At 40.2% G+C, this 25,576-nt stretch overlaps 1 protein-coding gene across 1 annotated transcript in view; it reads left to right on the forward strand.

Moving 5' to 3' along the window:
• The first annotated feature begins 2,239 nt into the window (after positions 1-2,239).
• LOC143862219 (Galactose oxidase/kelch repeat superfamily protein) overlaps positions 2,240-25,576 on the forward strand; it is a 28,753-nt gene continuing 5,416 nt past the window's right edge. The window contains exons 1-11 of the mRNA XM_077373226.1: positions 2,240-2,423; positions 4,467-4,591; positions 4,781-4,858; positions 5,167-5,286; positions 5,425-5,491; positions 5,777-5,838; positions 6,032-6,171; positions 6,253-6,379; positions 9,063-9,177; positions 9,301-9,389; positions 17,578-17,661. Of these exons, the coding sequence (XP_077229341.1) occupies positions 4,475-4,591; positions 4,781-4,858; positions 5,167-5,286; positions 5,425-5,491; positions 5,777-5,838; positions 6,032-6,171; positions 6,253-6,379; positions 9,063-9,177; positions 9,301-9,389; positions 17,578-17,661 (999 nt within the window). The 5' untranslated portion in view covers positions 2,240-2,423; positions 4,467-4,474. The remainder of the gene's footprint in view (positions 2,424-4,466; positions 4,592-4,780; positions 4,859-5,166; positions 5,287-5,424; positions 5,492-5,776; positions 5,839-6,031; positions 6,172-6,252; positions 6,380-9,062; positions 9,178-9,300; positions 9,390-17,577; positions 17,662-25,576) is intronic.

Raw genomic sequence — 25,576 nt, forward strand, 5'->3', positions numbered from 1 at the left:
TAAATAAGCTTTGCCCAAAAAATCACTTCCATAGGTTGATCCTAACCCTCCGATCTATTGAGGGACTGAATGTTAGAGGGTTGATCCTAACCCTCTATAGATTGGAGGGTTAGGATCAACCTATGGAAATAATTTTTGAGGAACAACCTATTTAGTTTGTGGCCCATCTAATGGATGGTTTGGATCATCCTATGGTGCGGGCCATACTTTTCTTTTAATAAAGTGAGGAGTGCGATCATCAAAACACAGTAGTGCTGTTAACATTTCCCTGCAATAAAACAATATCTGTTGTTTTTAATGTTATGGATTATGGATTATGGAATTACCCCTTACGAGTATACATAAATAAACAAAAATATGAAGGGTATTTTTGTCCATTGGCACCTCCATTCAAATTTAGGAAGATCCATCAGATTTGTGGCTACATGTTCAACTGTTCAAGTGTCTAGATTGGTCATAGATGTGCCCATGTGGGACCCCAGAGCTCATCATCATCTATAGTATCTCCACACCAAACTTGACGAAGATAAGAAAATAAAAACAAACTTGTTAAATGGCATTTACAATAAATGATAGTGGAACCCATTTGATATTAGCACCCTCCACCACTTTTAAAACCAATCACTCCTTGGGATATTCTTTCCATCCCTTCCCCTTTTATCATCACCATGTCATTTCCAAGGGAAACTCGATTTTCCCTTCATCCAAACGGACCCTGAGATCAAAGGAGATATTCTTGGTATGAGAAACCATAATGGTGGATTGCATACAGATGCTGAGAACGAGAATAATGGAAGGCAAAGCAGACTATCACCTAAGTCCAAGAAATTTACAGGCTTCAAAATTTTGGTTCGAAGTTCACCTTTGCTTCTACCTCTGAATCTTATTTTAGTTTGACATTCTTAACATTAACTATCTTCGTTAACATTAACCACCAAAGGTTAAGTGAGAAGAACTTCAAACTTTGCTTTATTCACTGAACAGTCTTCTAGTTCGACAGTTTGCAAATAGAGTAAAAAGAGGTGACTCATGCCAAGTTGATGGAGTAAAAAGAGGTACGAGCAGACCGAAACTACTTGAGTAGAAACAATGAGAAAAGACTTGATGGCTAGGAACATTAAAGAGAACTTAACATTGGATAGATTATAATGGAAGAAAATGATCCATGTAGAAGAACCCAACTAGAGCCGAGATTAGAGTCAGGTAGATTCATTTCACCTTCTTCATGAAATATTTCTAAAGGATTCATTTTAGCTGACCCCAACTAGCTTGGGACAAAGGCTTTGTTGAGTTGAGCTGAGTTGAGTGAGTCATCACATTTGGGTGAATTTTGCAAATAAGGCCATGACATTAATTTGTGACCAACAGAGGGTAAATTTGCTCGACTCATCAAAATAGGCCAAAATGTCCTTATAAGTGAAAAGACAGAGAATACCTCATACAACGACCAAAATACCTAGAAGTGGATATCATTTATGTATATACTAGCATTATTATACGTGGTTTCTGAGCTCAAGCTCAAATAGCTTATTTGAGCTAGAGTTTTTAAATAGGGCATCTCCATGTTGTTTGACTCATCCAACCCATTAATTCCATATATTCTGACATAGATAGGGTGTTCCCAACAAAACACCATATCTAACATAACCCTATTTCTAAGCTCTAGCTCAGATAAGCTATTTGAGCTCGAGCTCATAAACCATTTCCTATATATACATGGGTATTAAAAAAAATACGCCAACCCATCAAAACAAAAATTAACTGTAAAATTGTGGGCCCCACCATATACATGGGTTCGGGTGGAGATCATTGAACCTACCTCATCAAAACATGAGGCAAAATGGTAGGCCCCACCTGATGCATGGGTCTGTATTGAGCCGGTGGAACCCACTTTATCAAAACATATCATTGAGCAGCACGGGTATTTCTATCTTTTTACAAGGTAATTTTCGTCTTTTCACTTATAAGGACATTTTAGTCTTTTTACGAGTCAAAAAAAAAAAAAAAAAAAAAAAAAAAAAACCCTATCATGGGTATTTTGGTCACAAATTGATGGCATGACTTGATTTGCAAAATTCACTCAAAGGGGGTTGCAAATTTCAAAATTTCAAACTAGACGACCCTTTTTTTGCAAATAAAGAGAAGTAGAGGACTTCTTTTGCAAAAAACCCATTTGAAGAGGGCAAAACCGTACCTTTGATTTTGCTTTTCAGGACAAAGACTCCGCAAACAGTGAAATAGAGAGAGACGACTTTTCCAGGGTTATTCTTCGGCTTCGAAATCAAACTCTCGAAATTCTTTTTCCTTGTTTTTTTCTTGAACTATCGAAAGTAGGGTTCTTCTTCGGATTCTAAATCAAATATTCTCGGAATTCTTTTTCCATTTTCTTGAGCTGTCCAAAGATTCAGATCTATATCCACCAGGTACGTGATTGCAAGAACTCATTTGCTTCATGGTGGATTGGATTTAATATTTGTTTATTTTGAAATGATCTTTTTAAAAAAAAAATTCTGATCCAATGCTTTCAATCCTTTCAAACATCAATCAAGAAACCAAGGTAGAGAAATTTTGAATAGTAAATGAATAAACCCAATTGAAGTGTTGGCAAATTTCAATTTGATTTGTATTCCAAATAAGGTGTTATTGAAAAAACCCAACTATGATATCTTGTCACATTTTCTGATTAACATGGATTGGAGTCGGTTATGCCTTCTTTAGTTGGTTCTTTGCTCAATACTTGATTCAATATGTGGTTCCTTTTCGGGTCAGAGGGTGGATTCTTTGGATGGCTTTGTTTGATTTTGATTTTGTGGTCTATTTGGAAGGCATGAAAAATCTGTATTTCTATAATATAATTCAGAGGTTTTCTTCAGTGAGGATTAGTTGCTAGGAGTGGTATTTTAAAACGGGGATGTGGGTCAAAATGTGACCAAGAAAAATCATAGTCGACTCGGTACGGACGTGGCCAAGAACGTGGTTGATGCGGTTGAGTACTCGGTTGACACGGTCATAACTTGGGAGAGTTAAAGGTGTTTTTATGACTCTGTAGGGTAAAATGCAGAACGCGGCCAAGGGAAAAGGGAGTCGATTTGGGGGAGTCCATGACGACGCGAGGGAGTTTTAAAACTATGGCTAGGAGGACTATTGGTTGGTGACTGGGCCAAAAAGAGTTCCGTGATTTTAGAACGAAGGATTTTGAAGAAATAAAGTGGGGCTAAGAGGAGGGGGTTGAATTGAGCATTGGAGAACTCCTCCATAGGGATTTCTAATACTTAACTTTCTCAGAATTGTTGTCTCATGTGCAAGTCCTCGGAGGAGACTGTAGAACACTTACTAATTCAGTGGTCTATTTCTCGAAGTTTGTGGTGCGTATATTTCTCTATATCTAGAATCAACTGGGTAATACCCTATGGAAATTCAATGATTTTAGAAGCTTCAGTTCTGGGATCTTTCACGCCTAGGGGTACATTTCATTGCAAACTGCATGCCAGCTGCCTTATGGTCTACTTGGAAGGAGCGCTGCCTATGGTCTACTCAGAACTGTTTAATTTACCTCATTTGGATAGTTCATGAATTGCCTTCCTTTTCGTATTATGCCAATATGAGAAGCCACGGAATCCACTCCACACCTTATTCCGTCAATGCAAGAAAATGCATTTTTTAGATCCGTTTCATGATAAGAAGGATATCTTTGGTTTCCTTGGTCCATCTGAAAGCTCCCTTTTTCTGACAATTGATATTAGGTGCAACGATAGAGTCCAAATTGCTCCCAAAATGTTGATAAAATGTTGCCAATCCACGAAGCTTCTCATATCACCGAGTTAGCCAATTGAATTCAGTATTGCCTACAATCACCTTACTTTGATAAGCTTTAACTCTTATGCAGAGACTACATAGACACAACCAAAAGGACAAGTATACTATTTCATAATGTAACACTTACGAATTGGCTGAAGTTTCTGTTTTTGCATAACTGTCATCACTTCCCGTAGGTTTCCTGCATGCCCGCCATACTTTCACGTTGATCATGATATCGTAACACTTAGTGACCAGAAATTTTGGTTTCAGCCACCACCGAAATTGAAATATTTCGGTTTCAGTGGAAATTTTGGCTCGGCAAAAAAATTGGTATTTTTTAAAATTTCGGTGTAAATTTACTAAATTTCGGTGGAAATTTCGGAAATTTCAAAACTTTGGCAATTTATGTGGTGGAAATCTTGTAAATAACCTGAAATTTTGGACTTTCGGCGAAATTTTACGGAAATCCTGTAAAAAACCGATTCAATATACTTTTGGTGTCGGTTTGGACCAAAACCGAAATATTTCATGCACTCCTGCACATTATGTCATGCAGTCCTATATTCACTTTTACCTGAACTGATGAGTAAGCTTCATGCATCTGATCTATTCATCTTATGGTTACACTTATTAGAACTGCTGACTAATGAATTCCATTGGTGATCCAGCAACTGTTATGGGGACTGAAGAGATTGATATAGATTCAAGTATTAATGCTTTGCAGTTGCCATTGGCCTATGATCAGTGGGCTGCGCTCCCTATATCTGGTTGGCGGCCACCTGCTCGGTATAAGGTCATAACTAGATCTCAATTTAAACTTCGTAAAGTGATTAGTATCCCTTGCTGATGCACATTGTTTGCCTACGCATATTTTTCCTTTAAAATTAAATGAGTGAATACCCGTTTACCATTCTATACATTGAACTTTATTCTTCCATAGGTCAGATGCTCATAATGTATTTTCTGTTCTTAAATATTCTAGCATGCAGCAGAAGTGGTCCATGATAAGCTCTATGTTACTGGAGGGAGCCGTAACGGTCGATACCTATCTGATATTCAGGTTCCTGATGTGTCCACCAATCAAGGGTTTCAATGTCGGTTTCGGCCACAGCCGAAACTGAAATTGTTAGGTTAAATTTTGGTTTCGGCCAAAATTTCGACCGAAATCATGTAAAATTCGGGAAAATATTTCGGCATTTTACAAAATTTCGGCAATTTCGGTAGAAATCTTATAATACCGAAATCCTGTAAAAAACCGATTTAATGTACTTTCGGTGTCGGTTTATACCGAAACCGAGATATTTCGGCCGAAATATCGGACGCCAGACTATTCTTGTGTGCTGGCATAATGTTTGAGTTATTGTGCAGGTTTTTGATCTTAGAACCTTGACTTGGTCTTTATTTAAACCACATTTGGATCCAAATCTTGGTCAACTTACGGACAGCAGCTCACTGAAAGTCCTGCCTGCCTCTTCGGGTCATAGTCTTGTAAGAGCTTTGAAGTTACTAGACAGTAACTCTCCTATTTCATTGTAGTATCTTATCATCTATCAGTTTCATCTGTTAATATTTTGATTCCTAGTATCTTGTAATTAGTGTCTGGTCAATTTATATTGTTTTCCACAGGTTAAGTGGGGTAAAAAGCTGCTTCTTGTTGCCGGGAATTTGAAGGAAAATTCTGTTACCGTGACAGGTTTGTTTCTTCAAAAATCACTCCTGCAAAATCCTATAAAAATAGCCTATGATTCCTGAAATATGCTCTCTCTCTCTCTCTCTCTCTCTCTCTCTCTCTCTCTTTCCATTCATTGGCTTGTAAGCAATTTAAATATTTTACATACTATTGCTGTACATCGTGCTGTTCATGAAATTTTTCTAAAGGATTCATTTAGCCGACCCCAACTAGTTTGGGACAAGGGCTTTGTTGAGTTGAGTTGATTATTGCTGTACATCTTATGCCATGCACCTGGACTGCTTGTAGTTCGGTCGGTTGACATCGAAACACACCACTGCTATGTTGTCAAGACATCTGGAAAAGTTCCGGTAATTGCACCCTTTTTGAATTTATGAAACTGATTGTAATGGAAATTTGACTTCTTTGTTATGACTTAGTTAACCCAGCTCCTATAGTTTTTAACTTTTTGAATTTATCCCCTTTTTATGTGAAAGGAAGGTTCTGGTGTCGATTTTCCTTGATTGATGGAAACAATTGGATATGGATTGTGGTTTGTTTCAGATGGCTCGTGGAGGGCAGTCTGTGACACTTGTTGGCTCTAAATTGTTAATGTTTGGTGGAGAATCCATAAACAAACGTCTACTGAATGACCTCCATATTCTTGATTTGGAGACTATGATATGGGATTTGGTGGAAACAAGGTACGTATCAACTTGTTTGCTTCTTTAATTGCTACCAATGTGCTTGCTGGAGATTTATGCTCCCCTTTCTTGTGTTTTTAGGCAAATACCTCCGGCACCAAGGTTTGATCACACAGCTGCAGTGCATTCAGAACGTTACCTTTTGATTTTTGGCGGTTGCTCTCATTCAACTTGTTTCAATGATCTTTATGTACTTGATTTGCAGACTGTAAGTGTTCAGTTTCTTTCGAAATTGAGATGCTTTTTACTACTTTTTGAAAGTTAATATTCACTGCAGTTTACAATTCATTTCATTTTGTAATTTGGGGATGAATTGATCATTGGGCTTTTCACGTTCTGTAATGTCTTTCAAGGTCTTTACTCCCACTTCTCGGTTAGGTTTTCCTTTAGGTCCACAATTGCTTTATTATTTCTCCATTCACCAGATTTGTCTTCTGCACTAGCCATTTCTGAATCAACTCCTTTTGAGATTTATTGAATAGAAATATATTTTTGCGCCTTGCGTAACATGTACTGCAACTTCTGTAACCTCACCAGCAAATCAAAAAACAAGGAAAAAACAAATGAAAGGTTCCAACAAAGCTGTTGGCCAAGAAAAAGTAGAGTCAGAAATTAATAGCTGGCATATAATCCCAGTAAACTACTTCACTACATCATGCACCAATATAATCCAGTCTGCCAACGCATTTCATCTCCGCGGATAAGATATAATTGATACTCATTTAAGTCACTCGATAATGCCTCCTCTCTTTTGAAAACTTAGAAACATGGCAATGGGGACAAGTTTCTTTCTTTAACCAATTAGAAATCTATTAGAAATTCCATGCTACTCCAATCTGTCTTAACTTTTCACATCATTCCCTATTACTTCTCTAAATTTCTCTGATAGATTTAGGATGAAATTACGATGCATGTGTGGGACGATGGCCCCCCAAAGGGACCACATGACCAAGGGGACTAAGAAGTCTCTTTTGTTCAATGTTTAGAACGTTAAGAGTTTCGGGGTTATTTTTATAACCCTAGAGTTACTTTAAAAAGAAACTTTAGTTATTCTTTAAGTAAGATAATTTTTTGTCTTTTCCTATTCCATTAAATTAGGTGAATTAGTGATGTGAAACAGTGCAAGGAGAAGAGGGTGGGGCTGGGGGTCACAAATTGTACAGTATTGATTTTTATGTCTTCCCGTGAATTTGGTTCTTTGCTTAGGGTTTCCAATCTCCAACAGTTTTCAATCGGATTGAAACATATTGGTGCTGGATTTTGATCTATTCTATTGAATTAAGACATTCTAAACTCGTCTCTCCATTATTTATGTGTTTATTTTACGTTTTCTTGGATTGTTCTAATGTAAATCTCTTTTAACTTCTGTTACTTGCTGTTCATGATTGTTTCTTTCTCTAAAAAACCCCAAGTGCAGATTACATTAAATCTTAAATTTTTTAACATATTATAGGACTGTTTAGAGCATGAAAATCCTTCATGGGACTGCATATTGTTATCAGAGCCTAAGCGTTAGCTCGTATAAATTCACATTGCTACTAGAAGAGGTTGGGGCAAAGGTATTCATCAAAGCCTCAAAATAGGAGCGAGGGATGAAGGGAGGTAATTTTTTTGATACCATTCCAAAAAAAAGAGGTGAGGGATGAAGAGATTGAGGATCTATGATGGCATCTTCAGCAACTTACGCTACACCTTCATTGCTACCAAGTCCGGGAGTGTGATGATAGCACTTGTGGTGCAATACCGGAGGTTCGCGAATGAATTCCGGTGAACCTTTTGGAACGCAATTGGTTAATCTTCAAATTTAAAAGTGTTACACCCAGTCCCTAAAAAATTAAGCATTCAATAAGCAAACCAATCACGCTAGGATGTTTACTTTAAGCTAGCTATTGAGATAGTTCAACAATGAAATTAAAATTCTACCTAAACATGGATTGCAAATAATGAATCACACCAATCGAACGAGAACGTATAGATATGACAGCAACAATGCAAGGTCGTGTGATCTTGGGGTCATTAAATAAAAAAAACCTTTGTAATGATACCAAAATCAAGACAAATGAACAAGATTTAATGCCTCAAAAGTAGGCTAAAGGCCAAAATAGGAATCACGATCAAAGCAAAGTGAGGCGTAGTGGTGAGGTGGTGTGGGCCCATAGATGATATGGACAACCCCACATGTAGGCTCTAAAATAATAATATACTAAAATAAAAGGTCATAGATACAAAAATAGCAACAATTTAAAGTCTCTAAAAATAACATGTAGTCATGGCCAGATCACATCAAACTGCGCACAGTTAGGCAAGCAAAGCAAACGGAGCAAGCAATGCCCTATTAGTTATGTCAAGCCATTGTTTGGCGGATATGGATTTTAACCGTTTCTCTTATCATGCTCTATGTGTTTAGCTGGGTGAGAGGGATGAAAAGCCTAGATTTTCCCATTGTGGGGAAGGGGGCCTAAGGAGTTTGATTTGAAGGTTGATATTCTGGATGTTGAGACTTGAGGGGAGGCAACAACCGAAAGATTTTATTGCATTGTTGGACATCGTGGAACACAACTTGGATCCAAACCTTATTCACTCTTATTCTCATTCATAGGAGGTGCATAGTACCTATAAAGTGTTGTTTTATCAAATAGTGTGTACTACCTAGAACTGGGTTGGTGTTTCCCGTAAAAACAAGCTTACACTGTAGTTAGTTTATCTCCACCATAAAAACATAAAAAAAATGCTTTTATGTAGAATATGCTAAATGATAGAAGAAATGCTAGTGATGAAACTATTCTCATCCCTGAGACTAAGTTGCACTAAACTACATTTTAGTACAAAAACTCTGAAAATTTTGGTTTTTCTTAGACTGCTCATCATCAACTGACATTCTTAGATTGCAGATGGAATGGGCTCAGCCACAAATTCAGGGTGAATGGGTAACTCCTCGGGCTGGTCATGCAGGTGCTACAATAGACAACAACTGGCATATAGTTGGGGGTGGCGATAATAAAACTGGTACGTAGAGGTTTGTAATAACTGGATAAATTTTCTTTTTTTTTCTTGTATCTGACGTGACAATTTGTTCTTATCCAGAAGATTCCCATCGTTAAAGATTTATGACTATAGTCTTGTTTACAGGTGCCTTAGAAACACTTGTATTTAATATGCCTAAGCTTGTGTGGTCGGTGGTGACACGTGTACAGGGACGGGATCCGCTTGCCAGTGAGGTTTTTTCTTTTGCTTTCACTCGGGACTTTGTTTGGATTTTGCTTGTTAAATATTTTCTTCGGAAATTCCATAAATCATTGTGGATTGCGACATTGAGTTTTAGTTTTTTGTAGGGCACAGAGTTCTTCCCAGTAACTTCAATATTAATATATCCACCTGCACTTGTCTGAAATTGCTATTAATTTAAATCTCCACCACTTTGTGTGTGTCCATATCTGATGCAGCACAACAGAGTAGTAGCAAACCTCAGAAAAAATAGTATATGAAAAGGCTTCTATGCATAATGTGCTAAATGGAATAGAAGAATTGCCGATGAAAAATCTCTCTCTCTCTCTCTCTATATATATATATATATATATATTGAAAAATATCCTCATCCATGAGGCTAAGCCAAAACTTTGAATACAAACATTCTGAAAATGCTGCTTTTGCTTGAACTGTTAGCCGTTAACCGACACCTTAATATTTCAGATAGAATGGGCTTAGCCACAAATTTAAGGTGAGTGGGTAACTGAGCTCCCTCTGCTCTTGAACCTGTTCTTTCAATTTTTCCGAGAGGATGAACTACACCTTTTCATAAAAAAAATGAAAATCTACTTCAGTGTGCTTAGTGATGTCATGAATTACCAAATTATGAGCATTGCAAGGTAGGGTCTGGTCATCACAAAAATCTTCATTAGCTTTCCAACTTCAAATCCCATCTCTTCCATAAACATCTTCAGTCACATTAATGCACATACTGTGAGCCATTGCATGATACTCAACCTCTGCAATGGAGCATGCACCATGTTGTGCTTATTGTTGTGCCATCTAATTAGGTTACCTCTAACAAAAAGTGCGATAGCTCGTTGTCGAGAGTTTTTATATGGTGGCCGCTCGTGAAGTCCCGTGTAGGCGGTACCACCCTTGATATTTGATCCAACAGCAGCCCACTTTTTAAGAGGTTACTGTTGGATCAAATGTCAAGGGTGGTACTTTTTTCGCACCACCTACAAGGGACTTCACGGGTGGCCACCATATAATTTCTCCATTGTTGAATGCATGACTAGATGAGATCCTGCACAATCTGCATCTGAAAAACCTTTTATTCTTAAATGATCATTTTAAGAGATAATTCCTCTACCTGGTGCACATTTGAAGTATCTCAGAATATGTTAAACTACCGAGGATCAATGGTAGGAGAACGCGTAAATTGACCCACTACACTTTATAATATCAAGATGTATAATTACCAAGTAAATGAGCCTTCCAGCAAGGTGACGATATCGACTGGGCTCCTCAAACAATTCTCCCTTATCCTCAAAATGTTTGACATCAAGATCTTTATAAGTATCTATAGGTTTTCCCTCTAACATTCCTGTCTCCAACAAAAGGTCAGAAACATACTTTCTATGTGATAAGTTGATACCAAACTTTGATCTTGTAACTTCGATTTCAAGAAAGTATTGTAGTTGCTCCAAATCTTTAGCCCACATGTTCTTGCAAATACCTCTTCACTGCATTTCTCTTATCATTTCCAATGACAATAATATCCTCCACATAGACAACTAGAATGATAATGTCAGTCGTGTTATGGTACATCGAAAACCATACTTGGTAACAAAAAAATAATTATTAAACCAAGCACTAGGAGATTGCGTGATACAGAGCATCCCTTTGCATTCTTTACATCAGCTCATTCTAGCTCATTAATGTAGGTTTCTTCTTTGCTTCATTAATCATGGTGGTAGTATAGTAATTCGGCATTTTTTCTTGGTTTTTTGTCTTTTGGTGTCAATAGGATAGCTTAGTCATTGTTGTTAATCTTAGTGTCTTTTGGTTATTTTTGCATTAGTAGGATACCTTAAAGAAAGAATCATTGTATTAGGGTTTACATATAAAAGCTATCTTTATCATTGTATTGTGGAGTTTTCAATGAACGTGAATTAGGTTTTTTTATATTTGGAACTTAGGGTTTCTTGCAAGAAACCTATGTAATTTTCGTTTGAGAAGAGAGGAGTTTGAAGCTTGGATTGCAAGCTTCCCACCTTTTCTCCATCCATATCACCTTGTAGATTGCAAGGTCATCTTCGTTACTATTGATCTTCGGCGTCGCCTCGCCAAGAACTATCAAGAGCCATTGGAGAGATCATAAAAAAATGCAGAATTCAAGATTACGACAGTTCGTGCAAGATTGGAGAATCGTGCATCACGATTGTTTGTGAATATTTCAAAATCTTTGGAAGTTTTAGTTTGGATCATCCCTGCAACTACATTCTGCTAGTAAGTATTCTATCTCTGCTGTTATCACTGAAATCTCACTAAGTTTTGAAGACAATTGTTAGCATTCAGATCCATGTTATAACATTCGAATCCTGGAAAGCCATCTTGAAATGGCTGTTGCTAAGAGTCAATTTCTCCAGCCTATCAGAGGATCAAAGACTATGGTGACTTCCATGGAAGAAATACAGAATCGTATTTGAAGACTGTGTGAATGTTGTCCTACTACAGAAACAAAAAAAATCAGCAAACTCAATGGAATAATATCATGATCTCTTGTGACGATTTCATTTAAATGTAATTTCCTTTAAGAAAATATCCTATGCTGCATCTGCCTCCTTGAAGATTCCATACGAGCTTTGTATAATCGTATGTTCTGTTTGTGTCCATTCACCTGTGAAAATTGTGGATTGGGACTTAGGGTTGGGATTTTATCCTCCAATTTAGAGCTAGAACACAAGGCCTCATTGTTAGTTGAAAGGGTTGCTAATTGTTGTCGGCTCTGAATCATTTAGTTTCTGTTGCTAAAGCCATTTGTCATCATCTCGTAAGAATGATCTGTATCACTTAAATAATACCAAGAAATCCATCCACTAGTTTTGGCAACAGAACCTTGCGTTGAATGTCTATTTGGCTTAAGGAATTTGAGCTTAATGGAAAACCAGGCCAAGTAGTTAGCAGCAGACTCAAATGTTAGAAGGGTTATTTTAGTAAATTGCCATGGAATAGGGATATTATTGAAGGAGGTGTCCGGATGGAGAAATTCTTTTAATACTCTCTCTGAGCAAAGCAGATGAGTCTGCTTATTCCTCATGCCCATTAACGGTTACAATCAATAAGTACAATGCTCATTAGACATTTCCATGACCTTTGATTAGTCATTTGAAACACACTCCCTATTAGTCGAGCTGTATTCTCTTGAAAATCTCCCTTTATTAGAAAGGACATAATATCATCCGGTGAATTGAAGGTACTGTGCTATTGAAAGTGTTTGTTACATATGACTAACCCGAATTGATTCTGTGCATGGATTTGGGTTCAAGAATAGGCCAAAGTACTTGTGTCTGGATCAAAGTTTAACCTAAATTAGTATTGGAAACCTTACTACTCTTGAAGGAGCTGGTTGGTAAATGTTTCATGGGACACAAGAACAACCAATACGTATTTGCTTTCATTCTTTGGTTCAATTCTGAGGCCTTACCCTTCGGAAAGTGAAATAAACCCCCTACTACATCCACCTGGCATTGAATCTCCCATACAAAATTGCTTATATTGCATCAAAATTGGTATCAGAGCATCCCTGCAACTTACACTAAGTTCCCAATATAAAAATCCTAATTCGTGTTCGTTGAAAACTCTGCAATACAATGATAATGAGGGCTTTTATGTGTAAACCCTAATACAATGATTCTTTCTTTGAGATATCATACTAATGCAAAATTGACCAAAAGACACTAAGATTAACAACAATGACTAAACTATCCTATTGACACCAAAAGATGCAAAAAAACCAAGAGAAAATGCCGAATTATTATACTACCATCATAATTAATGAAGCAAAGAAGAGACATACACTAATGAGCTAAAATGAGTTGATGTAAAGACTGCAAAGGGGATGCTCTGCATCATTGCTTCAAACCATTGATAACCTTTTCTCAATTTGCTTACCTCACCTGATTCTTCATAAGCAACATACCTTGTAGGTTGCTCTATATAAATTTCTTCTTTGTAAGTCACCCAAAAAGAGAGGCATTGTTTACCTCCCTTTGTCCCAATGACCATGTCCAATCTTTATTGGAAACACTAAAGATAATAACCCTGATTGAATTAAGTTTCACAACAGGAGCAAAGGTCTCAAAGTAATCAATACCAAAGGTCTTGGGTATAATCTTTAGCAACAAAATGAGCATCCAATCTCTCAATACCACCATCAAGGAGATATTTCATTGTACAAAACCCATCTACAATCAACTGCATTTTCCTCCGCAAGTTAGATCCCACATATGATATTGTTTAAGAGTAGTCATTTCACCTTCACTGGCAGCACTTTTTTTTAAGTATCTTACTTAGTGAGCCTCCAACCTTTGAAAAGGATGTTCTCTATGGAGAGCTCACTTTCCTCTTATCCATCTTACTAAGCTCAGTTTGCACTTAACATCCACTGACTCTCAGGGAGCTCTTCTCTCATTAGTTTCACAATTTCATGTCTTGTAAAACATCGCTCTTTGTATTTTTATAAATATTTTCCGTTTACTCATTCTCTTGCATTTGCTAAATTCAAGTTCCATGGTATTGATTCGTAGTATTTGTTGGAATATGGATAAGGTAGAGGAAGAAAGAAGAAGCAACTAACAATGCGAAGAAGCAACCAACCGACCAACAAATCACCAACAAAGAAGGGTGAACAAGATAAAGGAATCATACTAACAAAAATACACCAAGACAACAACACGACAACAACAAGAGACAACAAGACAACACTCCATCCATGGAAACCTTCAACACTCCCCCTTAAGTTGAGGCCAAAGGCCTTCAACTTGCAACGAAAAGAATACTCTTAAGGCACCACATCTCGCTTAGACATTTCATCAAACACTTGGTGTACGCCTTTGATATCAACACAAACTCCATAGAACACAATTATGACGAAGAAGGAATTGACAAATATTGATGGAGTGGAGGGGGAAGGGGTTCTAAAAATATGAAGAAATGGAGGATTTAAACCAGAGAGAGAGAGAGAGAGAGAGAGAGAGAGAGAGAGAGAGAGAGAGAGAGAGGGTGGGGGGGGGATAAAAAGAACTAAAAAACGGGATAAGATTTAGAAAGGACAAGGAATTAGAACAAGAAAGGGGGGAAATTTTATACAAGAGGGGATCTTTTGCTTGGGTTTTTTTAATGTGTTTTGGAAAAAATGGATGGATTTACATGTGATATTTACAAAAGGGAAATGGGTTTAGGGATTCATAACAAGGGTTTAGGGATTCATGGTTTTGAGAGTATATGGAAGATGGAAAAGTGTTAGGGTTAGGGAAAAGAGAGTATAGAGATGGGAGCTAGGGTTTCGGGTCTACGAAAAAACCCAAATGAGGGTTGTACGAGGGAGTGAGAGAGCGGGTGAGAGAGGGAGAGAAATTTTCAAGAGTGAGAAGAGGGTTTCATGGAAACCCCAAAATAGGGTTGCGTGAAGAGAGGGAAAGAAAGGGAGAGGGATTCGTGGGAGAGAGATAGATAGAATGGAACGTGGGATGAGGACTCTTCTTCCTTTTTTTTTTCAGGATCTTTGCTCTGATACCATGTTAGAAAGTAGAGAGGAGAGGAAGAAGAAGAAGAGTGAGGGAGAAGATGGTGAGATTCTCCACTATGGAGTCCTCCCATATAAATGATGTATACATAGGCCCAAAGTAGGGCAACCTTGTACAAAGACTACAATTACCCTCCATACGCACGTAATGACCAATATACCCTTGTACACTCTAAATGATGTTTAGTGGTGTCTTGGTGACTCCAATTTTTGTTATTTCTCCATTCTTTGTTTGTAGTTTGTAGTTGGTTTGTTCCTTTTCTAGTTAGTTGTTTCCTTTCGCTCGATGTTTGATGGTGTGTTGTTGGCGGTTCTCTTTATGTTGTTCACCATTCTCTTGTTGGTAGTTTGTTGGTGACTTATTTGTGCGTTGTTGGTGGTGATTTGGTGTTGGCGTATGTGGTTGTTGTTGGTAGTGATTGGTTATTGGTGGCGTTTATAGTGGGTTTGTATTTTGTAATTGGTATTGGTAGTGGTGCGCCGTTGGTGGATGGTTGGTGTTGTCTATATTGGACGTTGTTGGTGATTTCTTGACGATGTAGTTTGTCTTCCTTGTTGGTAGTCTTATTGGTCTTGTTGTTGGTGATTGTCTTGTTGTCTTGTTCCTCTTCGTTGGTCTTATTGCTGGTGGTTGTTCCACATGAAGTTCCCTGTTGATGGTTCTTGTTGGTGGTTGTTCTTCCTCTTTTGTCTTTATGTCTTCTCCAGTTGATGTTCTTTCTTCACTGTCCGTGTTCTTGGTTAGTTGCTCCTTCTACTTGTTGTTGGTTGGTTGGTTGTTTCGTGGGTTGGTTGTTTGGTTGGGTTGTTAGTTGGTTGTTTGGTTGGATCGTTGGTTTGTTGGTTGGTTGATTGCCATTGGTTGGTGGACTCGCTTTGTAAGTCGTGTTTGTTGATGCTTCTACATGGTGAGTGTAGTTGCTTGGCTTAGTTTGACGCCTTTGTTATTGTTGTAGTGGTTTGCGTTGCAATCCACCTTGTTGGTACTTCTACACGTGTGTAGTTGCCTTGCGTAGTTTTATGCATTCATTGTCTTTGTAGTGGTTTGCGTTGCAATCCACGTTGTTGGTGGCGATATGCCAGGTCGTTTGCGTTGCTTTCGCCTTGTTGTTGTTGGTGGTTATATGTCCGGTTGTTAGCGTTGCTTTCGGCCTTGTTGTTGTTGTTGGTGGTGGTGGTGGTGGCTATATGCCCGGTCGTTTGCGTTGCATTCTGCCTTGTCGTTGTTGGTGGCTATATACCCAGTCGCTTGCGTTGCATTCGGCCTTGTCGTTGTTGGTGGTGGCTATATACCCAGTCGTTTGCGTTGCATTCGGCCTTGTTGTTGTTGGTGGTGGCTATATGCCCGATCGTTAGCGTTGCTTTCGGCCTTGTTGTTGTTGGTTGCTATATGCCCAGTCGTTTGCGTTGCATTCATCCTTGTCGTTGTTGGTGGCTATGTGCCCTGTCGTTGGCGTTGCTTTCGGCCTTGTTGTCCCGGCGACGTGCTGTTTGGCCGTTGTTGGTTGGTTGTCGTGCGCTCCTTTGTTGAGCGCTAGTTGTTGATCGTTGTTGTTATGGGCTGATTTTCTATCGCCCTGTTTGTTGGTTGGTTGTTGACTCTTCTCGCCTTTCTGGTGGTTGGAGTTCTTCTATTGGCGATTTACTGTTCTGTTGATGTCTACTCGTGGTGCTTCGCCGTTGTTCGCAGTGTGCGCCTTGGGCGTGCTTATTTTGTTCGTGCTTCGTTACTATTTCCCTACCGAGGTGCCTCCATTCGATCGTTATTGGTGTGCAAATTTGATAACCGTGCTCTGATTCAGGTGGAGGCTTTGTGATGATCGCTCTGACAGTAGTGCTCATTCAGGGGGAGCTCGTTGTTTTGGTGGCTGTTGATCTTGCTGTTGTACTCACCGTGGCCGTTGTACCTTTTTGCTATGTATTTCACTATGTATTCTCCACACCAGCTTGAGGGGGAGTATTGTACCAAGCTGGCTGTGTGTATGGGATTATTGCTTTTTTGTTGTACAGGTTTTTATTTCAATTGTAGTAGTTTTCTTTGTAGCAAGCTGGAGTTCAATAGTATATACACTCCAGCTTGAGGGGGAGTGTTGAAGAGTGTAGAAGGGGGTGTATTGGTCATTACGTGTGTGTGGAGGGTATTGTAGTCTTTGTACAAGGTTGCCCTACTTTGGGCCTATATATACATCATTTACATGGGAGGACTCCTTAGTGGAGAATCTCACCATCTTCTCCCTCACTGTTCTTCATCTTCCTCTCTTCTCTACTTTCTAACAGTATTGATGACAACAAGGATATTTTTCTTTGTTGTTTCTTTGACATAAACTACACCATTATGAAACATCTAGTTTCTTTGTTGTATTCATTTAAACACATCATTTCCATTTGAACTGCTTATAGCTGCTAAATGAGGATTATTCACATATGTCTTATCAGACTGTTACAACCTTACATGTTCCTTGAACTATACCAGCATTGTCTGTCACATTCTGGGCATTTTTCTTCTCTAATCAGATTATTCTAATGCTTGGAGAATGAGAAATATCTTTTGCAACATGTATTCTCTGATTTTGTTATAGAGGAATCTTTATTTGGGATAAGTGATTTTATAAATTGGTGTTTGATAGGGCCTTAGTCTTTGCTCAGCATCAATAAATGGAGAGAAGCTTCTAATTGCATTTGGAGGTTACAATGGGAATTATAGCAACGAGGTATGCATAAAATGACACATGATCAGTAGAATGAAGTTTTTTTTAAAGTTAAATATGATTTAAGGTCTTAGATATCGTACACTGGATTTCTATGAGTTACTTAAGCTGGAGAATAAAAGGAACATATATGTATGTATGTAGTGTGTGTGTGTGTGTGTGTGTGTGTGAGAGAGAGAGAGAGAGAGAGAGAGAGAGAGAGAGAGAGAGAGAGAGAGAGAGAGAGAGAGAGAGAGAGAGAGAGAGAGGCCACTATCTCTCCCCCTTTCTCTCCACATACACGTGGCATGATTGAGGCGATCAAGGAATTGATCTAGTGGACTTCCACTAGACCTACAATACTTGGAAACTCAGGTTGGGTGAAGGCGACATCTACTTCATCAGGGCGTAAAACCCTATGAAACACCTTGATTGAGGGTCTAGGGTTGTTGATTATATGTTGGGACTGATGAGCAATGTATAACATGATCATCATAGACCTACACCACATGTATTGTGAAGGAAAACAACCAAACATGAAATGGGCAAACGCATATATGTAAACTTAGACCGTCAGAGGTGCATACATTTTTTTGAATGGTGCATACATACATTTGCACATACATATATAATAGTGTATGTCTAGCCCATATAAAAAGAGAAGCTCCCCTCCTTGTTAGAGGGCTTATCAAAATCGATTTCCCAACTTTGCTTTGGAAGGGATGGACCGACCAATCCTCCATTTCAAATCCAAGATACTCTTATTAAAATATCATTATGTGCATATGTTCATACATATGCACATGCATACATATAGGGAAATGATTTCAGAACTACCATGTTTTGATATTTCCAGTAAAATATCTTGTCGGTGTCAAAAGGTTATTACAGTTCCCAAAAAGCTATCACCAATTAAAAAAGAAAAGGCAATCTGGGACCATGCAACTATTAAACATTGTTGTGCTGATATCATTTTCCTATATATATATATATATATATATATATATATATATATATATATATATATATATATAGAGAGAGAGAGAGAGAGAGAGAGAGAGAGAGAGAGAGAGAGGAATAAGATTGTACGCTCGACCGTACCTAAAGTTAGGTACGGTAGAGTGCCAAATCACATGGGTCCCCCATTTTTGGTGGGCATCTAAACCATTCATTTGCAAGGCCCCATCATAAATAGGGTGCATACCAAAAATCAGCACCATTGAATCATCCTAACCCCTCCAAAACTGGAGGCCAAAATGGGCAGATTTGTGGACAAACACTGTCTGTCCATTTTGGCCTCCACAAATGGATGGGTTAGGATCATCCTATGGAGCTGATTTTTGGTATGCACCCTATCTATGATGGGGCCTTGCAAATGAATAGTTTAGATGCTCACCAAAAATGTGGGACCCATGTGATTTGGCACTCTACCGTACCTAACTTTAGGTACGGTCGAGCGTACAATCCTTTTCCTCATATATATATATATATATATATATATATATATATGTAAGTGTTTCTAGTCGGTCGACTAGAGAACCTTCTCTAGTCCGCCGACCAAAAACACAGTGGGCCCACGTTGTCTGGATGATCCAAAGCATTCATTTGATGGGCCCTGACATAGATAGGGTGTGCCCAAAAAATCATCTCCATAGGATCATCCTAACCCTTCGATTTGTGGATGTTAAAAATGGGCAGTGGAGGTTAAAAACAAAGTGGGCCAACGTTGTGCAGATAATCCAAAGCATTCATTTGATGAGCCCTGACATAGATAGGGTGTGCCCAAAAAATCATCTCCATAGGATCATCCTAACCCGTCGATTTGTGGAGGTTAAAATGGACGCGTATAAACCTCCACAAATCTGTCCATTTTAACGTTCACAAATCGAAGAGTTAGGATGATGCAATGGAGCTAATTTTTTAGGCACACCCTATCTATGTCAAGGCCAGCAAATGAATGCTTTGGATCATCCCAACAATGTGGGCCCACTATGTTTTTGGTCGACGGACTAGAGAAGGTTCTCTAGTCGACCGACTAGAGACACTTTTTTTTCTCTCTCTCTCTCTCTATATATATATATTGAAAGGTAACGATAATTTTATTCCAAAAAGATAAAACGGGGACAAGATGTCCCACAGGTATTACAAAATCCCACAGTACATTTCGAGCCCAAAGACTAAGAGCTGCCTATATCCGATCTTAAAATAAGCGTCGGAGAGATGTCGACCCCTTCCTTTGCCAATACATCAGCACGAGTGTTCGCCGTCCTTCTATGGCCAATCTGAGGATTGATGAGTTGAGTAAGATCTTGGATAGCCTCCAAAGTAGGATATAGTCTCCACGGGCCCGATGATCTATTTTGGGCCCAGCCAATCACGTTGGAAGAGTCCCCTTCAACTAAAAGAGGTCCAAGGTTGTTATCGGCATACCATTGAAGACCGAATTGGAGAGCCTTTGCCTCGGCCTCATTGGCGTCGCACTCTCCAGCAGATCCAGAGAACGACATGATGGTCCGACTCTCGAAATCCCTAATTAGGCCTCGAATACCGGCTCTACCTGGATTCCCTAGGGAGCTTCCGTCAAAGTTTAGCTTGTACCAGCCTTCCGGAGGTGGGATCCAGGTCGGGGTGATGCTACTTGATCGCTGTCTTTCCGATATGATGATGTTCCAATTGCGGAGAGCAGTTGCGATAGGGTATGGGATGCCAGCTCTACAATGAGCCCAAGAGAGGAGAGATATGCGGGTGTCCAAAATCTTGTGTTGCCACGTCCTTCTTTTGTTCCGGAAAATTCGACAGTTTCGCTCTCTCCAAAGATGCCATCTGACCGCCAGCGGGAAGGCTTTCCACATCTATTCCCCAATGCATCCATTGAAAGCTCCTACCCAATTTTGTATTATGGTAGAGATGCAGTAGCGTAGTACCCAAGATATTCTGAAGGCTCCGAACATGGCCATCCACACCTTATGCGCATATTGGCATTGAACAAATAGGTGATCCAGTGACTCTTTCTCAGTATAGCATAAGACACCAGTTTGGCAAAGAAAAACCTTTTCGCTTCAGTCGGTCGCAGGTATTGATGCACCTGTGCCCGACAGTCCAAGCAAATGCAGAGATTCTTGGAGGAGCATTGGAGCCCCAAATAGTCATCAGCCTGGACACACGATTCTGATCTTCGGTCAGGTGCCGAAAGAAAGATAGGACAGAAAATCCTCCTTGAGGATCAGGGGCCCATATCTAGCTATATTCCACATTCGGGGATAAGTAGTATTTTGACAGCAGTTGAAGCGGAGATTCAAAGAGGCGTATTTCTTCGTCTTTTAGGCCCCTTTGGAGACGAAGATCCCAGAAAAGATTTCCGTGGCTGTCACCTCTGAATAAGTAGTCCGCTATTTTTGCACCAGGATCTATAGCTAATCGATATAATGCAGGGAATGTGTCCAGTAATCGAGAGTCACCCGCCCATAAATCCCTCTAGAATCGCACATTGGTACCCCTGCCCACTTTGAATCGAATATTCGGAGCCATGAGGGTCTGGACACTGAAAATAGAACGCCACACAGCAGATCCCCTTCCTGCCTGGGGAATGTTGCATTCCCATTCGCCCCGTCCGCACCCATATTTATCCCTTATCAGGTTATGCCGTAATGCTTCCTTCTCAACCCTGAACCGCCAGATCCATTTCCCCAAGAGAGCCTTGTTACGGATCCTTACATTTCCGATTCCGATGCCGCCGTTACGTTTAGCTTTGTAGACCTTCTCCCATTTCAGTAAATGTTTGCTCCTTTTGGATTCCTCCCTCCCATCCCATAGGAAATTCCTTTGAAGCTTCTCAATCGGTTGTGCTACGGAAGCCGGAATTTTGAACAAGGACATGTAATATACAGGGATATTGGATAAGGCTGCTTTGATTAGTGTGATGCGGCCTCCGAAGGATAGATACTCCCTCTTCCATGTAGCGAGTTTTCGCTCGATTCGTTCGATTATGATATCCGGGACCCTTTATCTCCGTTCCTGTTCGTTATCGTTGCTGAAGCTTTGAGTCTCTTAATGGAGAAAGGCAAATCCGTGGGATTAGTTGAAGGGATTCAATGCGGACCAAACGACGTTCTTTTGTCTCATTTACAATTCGCAGATGATACCCTTTTATTCAGTTCCCCTCAGCTTTCTAAAGTATTGAATCTTAAGGCTGTTTTGAGGTGCTACGAACTCATCACCGGTCAAAGATCGAACTTTTCAAAGTCGAGAATGTATGCTGTGAATGTGGGGGAGGAGGAAGCAAAGACTTTGGCGCATCTAATGGGATGCCGTTTGGATAGTTTCCCTTCTTCTTATCTTGGGCTTCCGTTGGGAGGTGGCAGACCGAAAATAGGGGCGTGGACACCAATTGTGGAAAGAATCGAACGGAGACTAGATTCATGGAAAAGGAATTTGGTATCAATTGGGGGCAGATTGACCTTGATCAAGGCCGTGCTGTCGAATCTTCCTGTTTACCAATTATCATTATTTAGGTGCCCTGTTTCTATTGCAAAGAAAATAGAATTGATCCAGCGGAGGTTTTTGTGGGGAGGTTCAAAAGATAAAAAGAGTGTATCTTTGGTTTCCTGGGAAGATGTTTGCAAGCCGGTACTCGGCGGAGGTTTGGGGATTCGTAAGATCAAACAGGTTAATGACGCTCTCCTAGGGAAATGGCTGTGGAGGTTTGGCGAAGAACAGTCTCAGTTATGGGCGAAAGTGATTGGTGGTAAATATGGCACAGGCGTGGGAAATTGGAGTTCTCTTAATCGATTCAACAAACCTGGAGTGACACTGTGGCGGGATATTATGCGTTTGAGTCCATGTTTCGACCGCGGCATAAGATATAGAGTATACTCGGGGGATAGAATTTCTTTTTGGAATATGGTATGGTGTTCCGTCATACCTCTAAAAGACTTGTTCCCTGATTTATATGTGGTGGCCAGGGACAAACAAGCTGTAGTCAAAGATTGCTTTGAGTTTCGGGCCAATAAGGTGATATGGAAGCCATTGTTCCGCAGAAATTTCTTCGACAGGGAATTGGTATCGTTGGTTTCTTTCTTTCAGATATTGGAGGACAACTACATTAGTCCATCTGGGACGGATAAAAGGATCTGGGTGTGGGACACATCGGGTTATTTTTCGGTAAAATCTTTCCACAAAGGCCTGTATCCGAGTGCGGCAAATCGGTCTGTGGCAAAAGTGTGGAAGATGAAGGTTCCTCCTAGTATATGTTTTTTCGGGTGGAAGGTGATTCAAGGACGTATTCAAACGGTAGATTTTTTGAGGGCTAGGCATATGATCATAGTCAATCATTGTGCTATGTGTCTCGAAGCAGAAGAATCGGCGGAGCATTTATTTATCCATTGCAAAGTCGCTCGAGTGGTATGGGGACGGGTTCTGGGGAGATTCGGCATCGAGTGGGTGTTCCCTTCCCAAGTTAAGGATCTATTTGAGGGGTGGGCGTTTAATCCATGGAGGTCAAAAGGTAAAGTGTTGTGGTCGATTTCATTACTGGCTACGCTGTGGGTTTTATGGTCGGAAAGAAACAATCGGATCTTCGAGGGGCGTGCATCTTCTTCCTATTGTCTATATATCAAAGTAGTTGTCTTATCGATTTCTTGGGCCAGGTCTTTGCCCTTGTTCAAATTTGTTTCGGCCTACGACTTGTGGGCGGGATGGACAGTGGTCTGCAACAGTCAAATACCCACCCATAGAATCGCTCAGCAATGGGTCAATCCTCCAGTAGGTTTTTCTAAGCTGAATTTTGACGGATCAAGCTTGGGTAACCCGGGTCCAGCTGGGATCGGGGGCGTATTAAGGAATTCAGAGGGGAATGTTGTGCAGGCTTTTTCCGGGCCGATAGGAGTCGCCGATTCTACTGAAGCTGAAGTCAGAGCCGCTTATCAAGGAATCCTAATGTTAGGTAGAGAGAGGGTACCAAACACTATCGTGGAAGGAGACTCTGTAAACGTCATTCGGTGGCTTAAGGGTTCGGTAAATCCTCCTTGGAGATTCCTTCATTTATTCGATGAAATAAAGGATATGTCGGTCGGATGTTCGGTGGATTTCCTTCATATTAGGAGATCTGCCAACGCAATCGCTGATAGTTTGGCTAAAGCGGGCGTGATAAAGCAGTCTCTGGAGCTTTATGACTTTCTTCCCCCTTAATTGCTTTTTGTAATGTTTTCTGTTTTCTTTTTGCTTTTCCTGTATGTAGTTCTGGCCTAGTGGGGGGGCGGGAGGTTTCCTTTCGGTCCTTCCCCTTTTATATATATCAGTTACCATTCAAAAAAAAATGATATCCCATTGTGTATTTTCAGAATCCCAAATCCGAGGGGAAGAGACCCAGATATCGAATAGGCAGCAGTGATTGAACGCATCCCAGCACCTCGGCATGATCTTTAACTGAACAATCATCGATATTAATCCCCGCCACCACACTTTTACAGAAATTAATCTTGAGACCCAATAGGATCTCAAACTACCAGAAGACTGCAGATATTGATCATCCGATCGGCGCCCGCTTCCAGTAGTAATATCGTATCGTCAGCGAATTGAAGGTGAGGGATGGGGGCTGAGTTTGGGCTTGGCTTAAGGCCGGAGATGAAACCCAATTGATATGCCTTAGTTATGAGCAGGCTGAGAGTTTCAGCTACCATGATGAAGAGGTATGGGGATAATGGACCCCCCTGCCTTAGTCCTCGAGTGCTCCGGAAGTATCCCATCGACGATCCGTTTATTAGGATCGAGAATGTAGTGGATGATAGGCAAGTGGACATCCAATTCCTCCATTTTTCGTCAAAACCCATCCTTAATGACACGTAATCGAGAAATCGCCAATCGACATGGTCGTACGCCTTTTCCATATCCATTTTTACCACAATACTGCACTTCCCAGACCTTTTGGTTGAATCCACAATTTCGTTTGCTATTAGGATTCCATCGAGAATCTGGCATTTGCTGACGAAAGCCCCCTGGAACTTGGAAGTAACATCACCCAATACGGCCGACAATCGAATCGCCAGTGCTTTTGGATAATAGCTTATACAAGCTGTTAACAAGACTAATTGGTCTATAATCTTTAAGTTCAACTGCACCCTCTTTCTTGGGGATAAGAGTTATAAAGGTGGCGTTACCTCCGTTGTTAATTACGCCCCTTTGGTGGAATTCCTTCATACATTTCAGCACATCATTCTTGATCACGTCCCAGCATTGATGGAAGAATGCCAACGGGAATCCGTCGGGCCCAGGCGCTTTGTCCTTCTTTATTGATTGCAAGGCGGCTTCGATTTCCTCCATTGAAAATTCTCTTTCCAGCCACTCCTTTTCCCCCTCCGATATTCGTTTGAATTCAAGGTCGTCCGCCTTCGGCCTCCAACAGTGGTTCTGGGAGTACAAGTTTTTGTAATAGTCTACCACTATTTCCTTGATCCTCCCCGGCTCCTCAATCAACACCTCGTTATCCAATAAGGAGTTGATGTGGTTGATCTGCCTCCGGAAATTAGCCATTTTGTGAAAGAAACTTGAATTGTTGTCACCCACTTTCAGCTAGGTAGCACGGAATTTCTGGCGCCAGTTAATCTCCTCCCTCCTTATAATTTCTTCATACAGCACTTTCAGCTCCATTCGACGTTGACGTTTTCTTTCCCCAAGGGGATTGTTTTCCTCCATTCTCTCCAAATCACCCAGTTCCGCAAGCGCCTCGACTTTTGAACGGGTTTGAGATTCACGCGCCTCTTTAACCCATTCCCATATTCTGCACTTAAGGTGTTTAAGTTTTAAACCAAATGCGAAGCTGCTCCATCCAGTGGTCACCTTCTCATTCCACCAGTCCTTGATGAGCCCCCCAACATTTGGCATTTCACACAGATCCCTATCAAATCTGAAGGGTCTCGAGCCGCCAACGAAGGCTGATAGCTCA

This window comes from Tasmannia lanceolata, unplaced genomic scaffold, assembly GCF_043159265.1.
Source record: "Tasmannia lanceolata isolate RefF3 unplaced genomic scaffold, GAP_Taslan_0.1 ptg000037l, whole genome shotgun sequence".
NCBI lineage: Eukaryota > Viridiplantae > Streptophyta > Magnoliopsida > Canellales > Winteraceae > Tasmannia > Tasmannia lanceolata.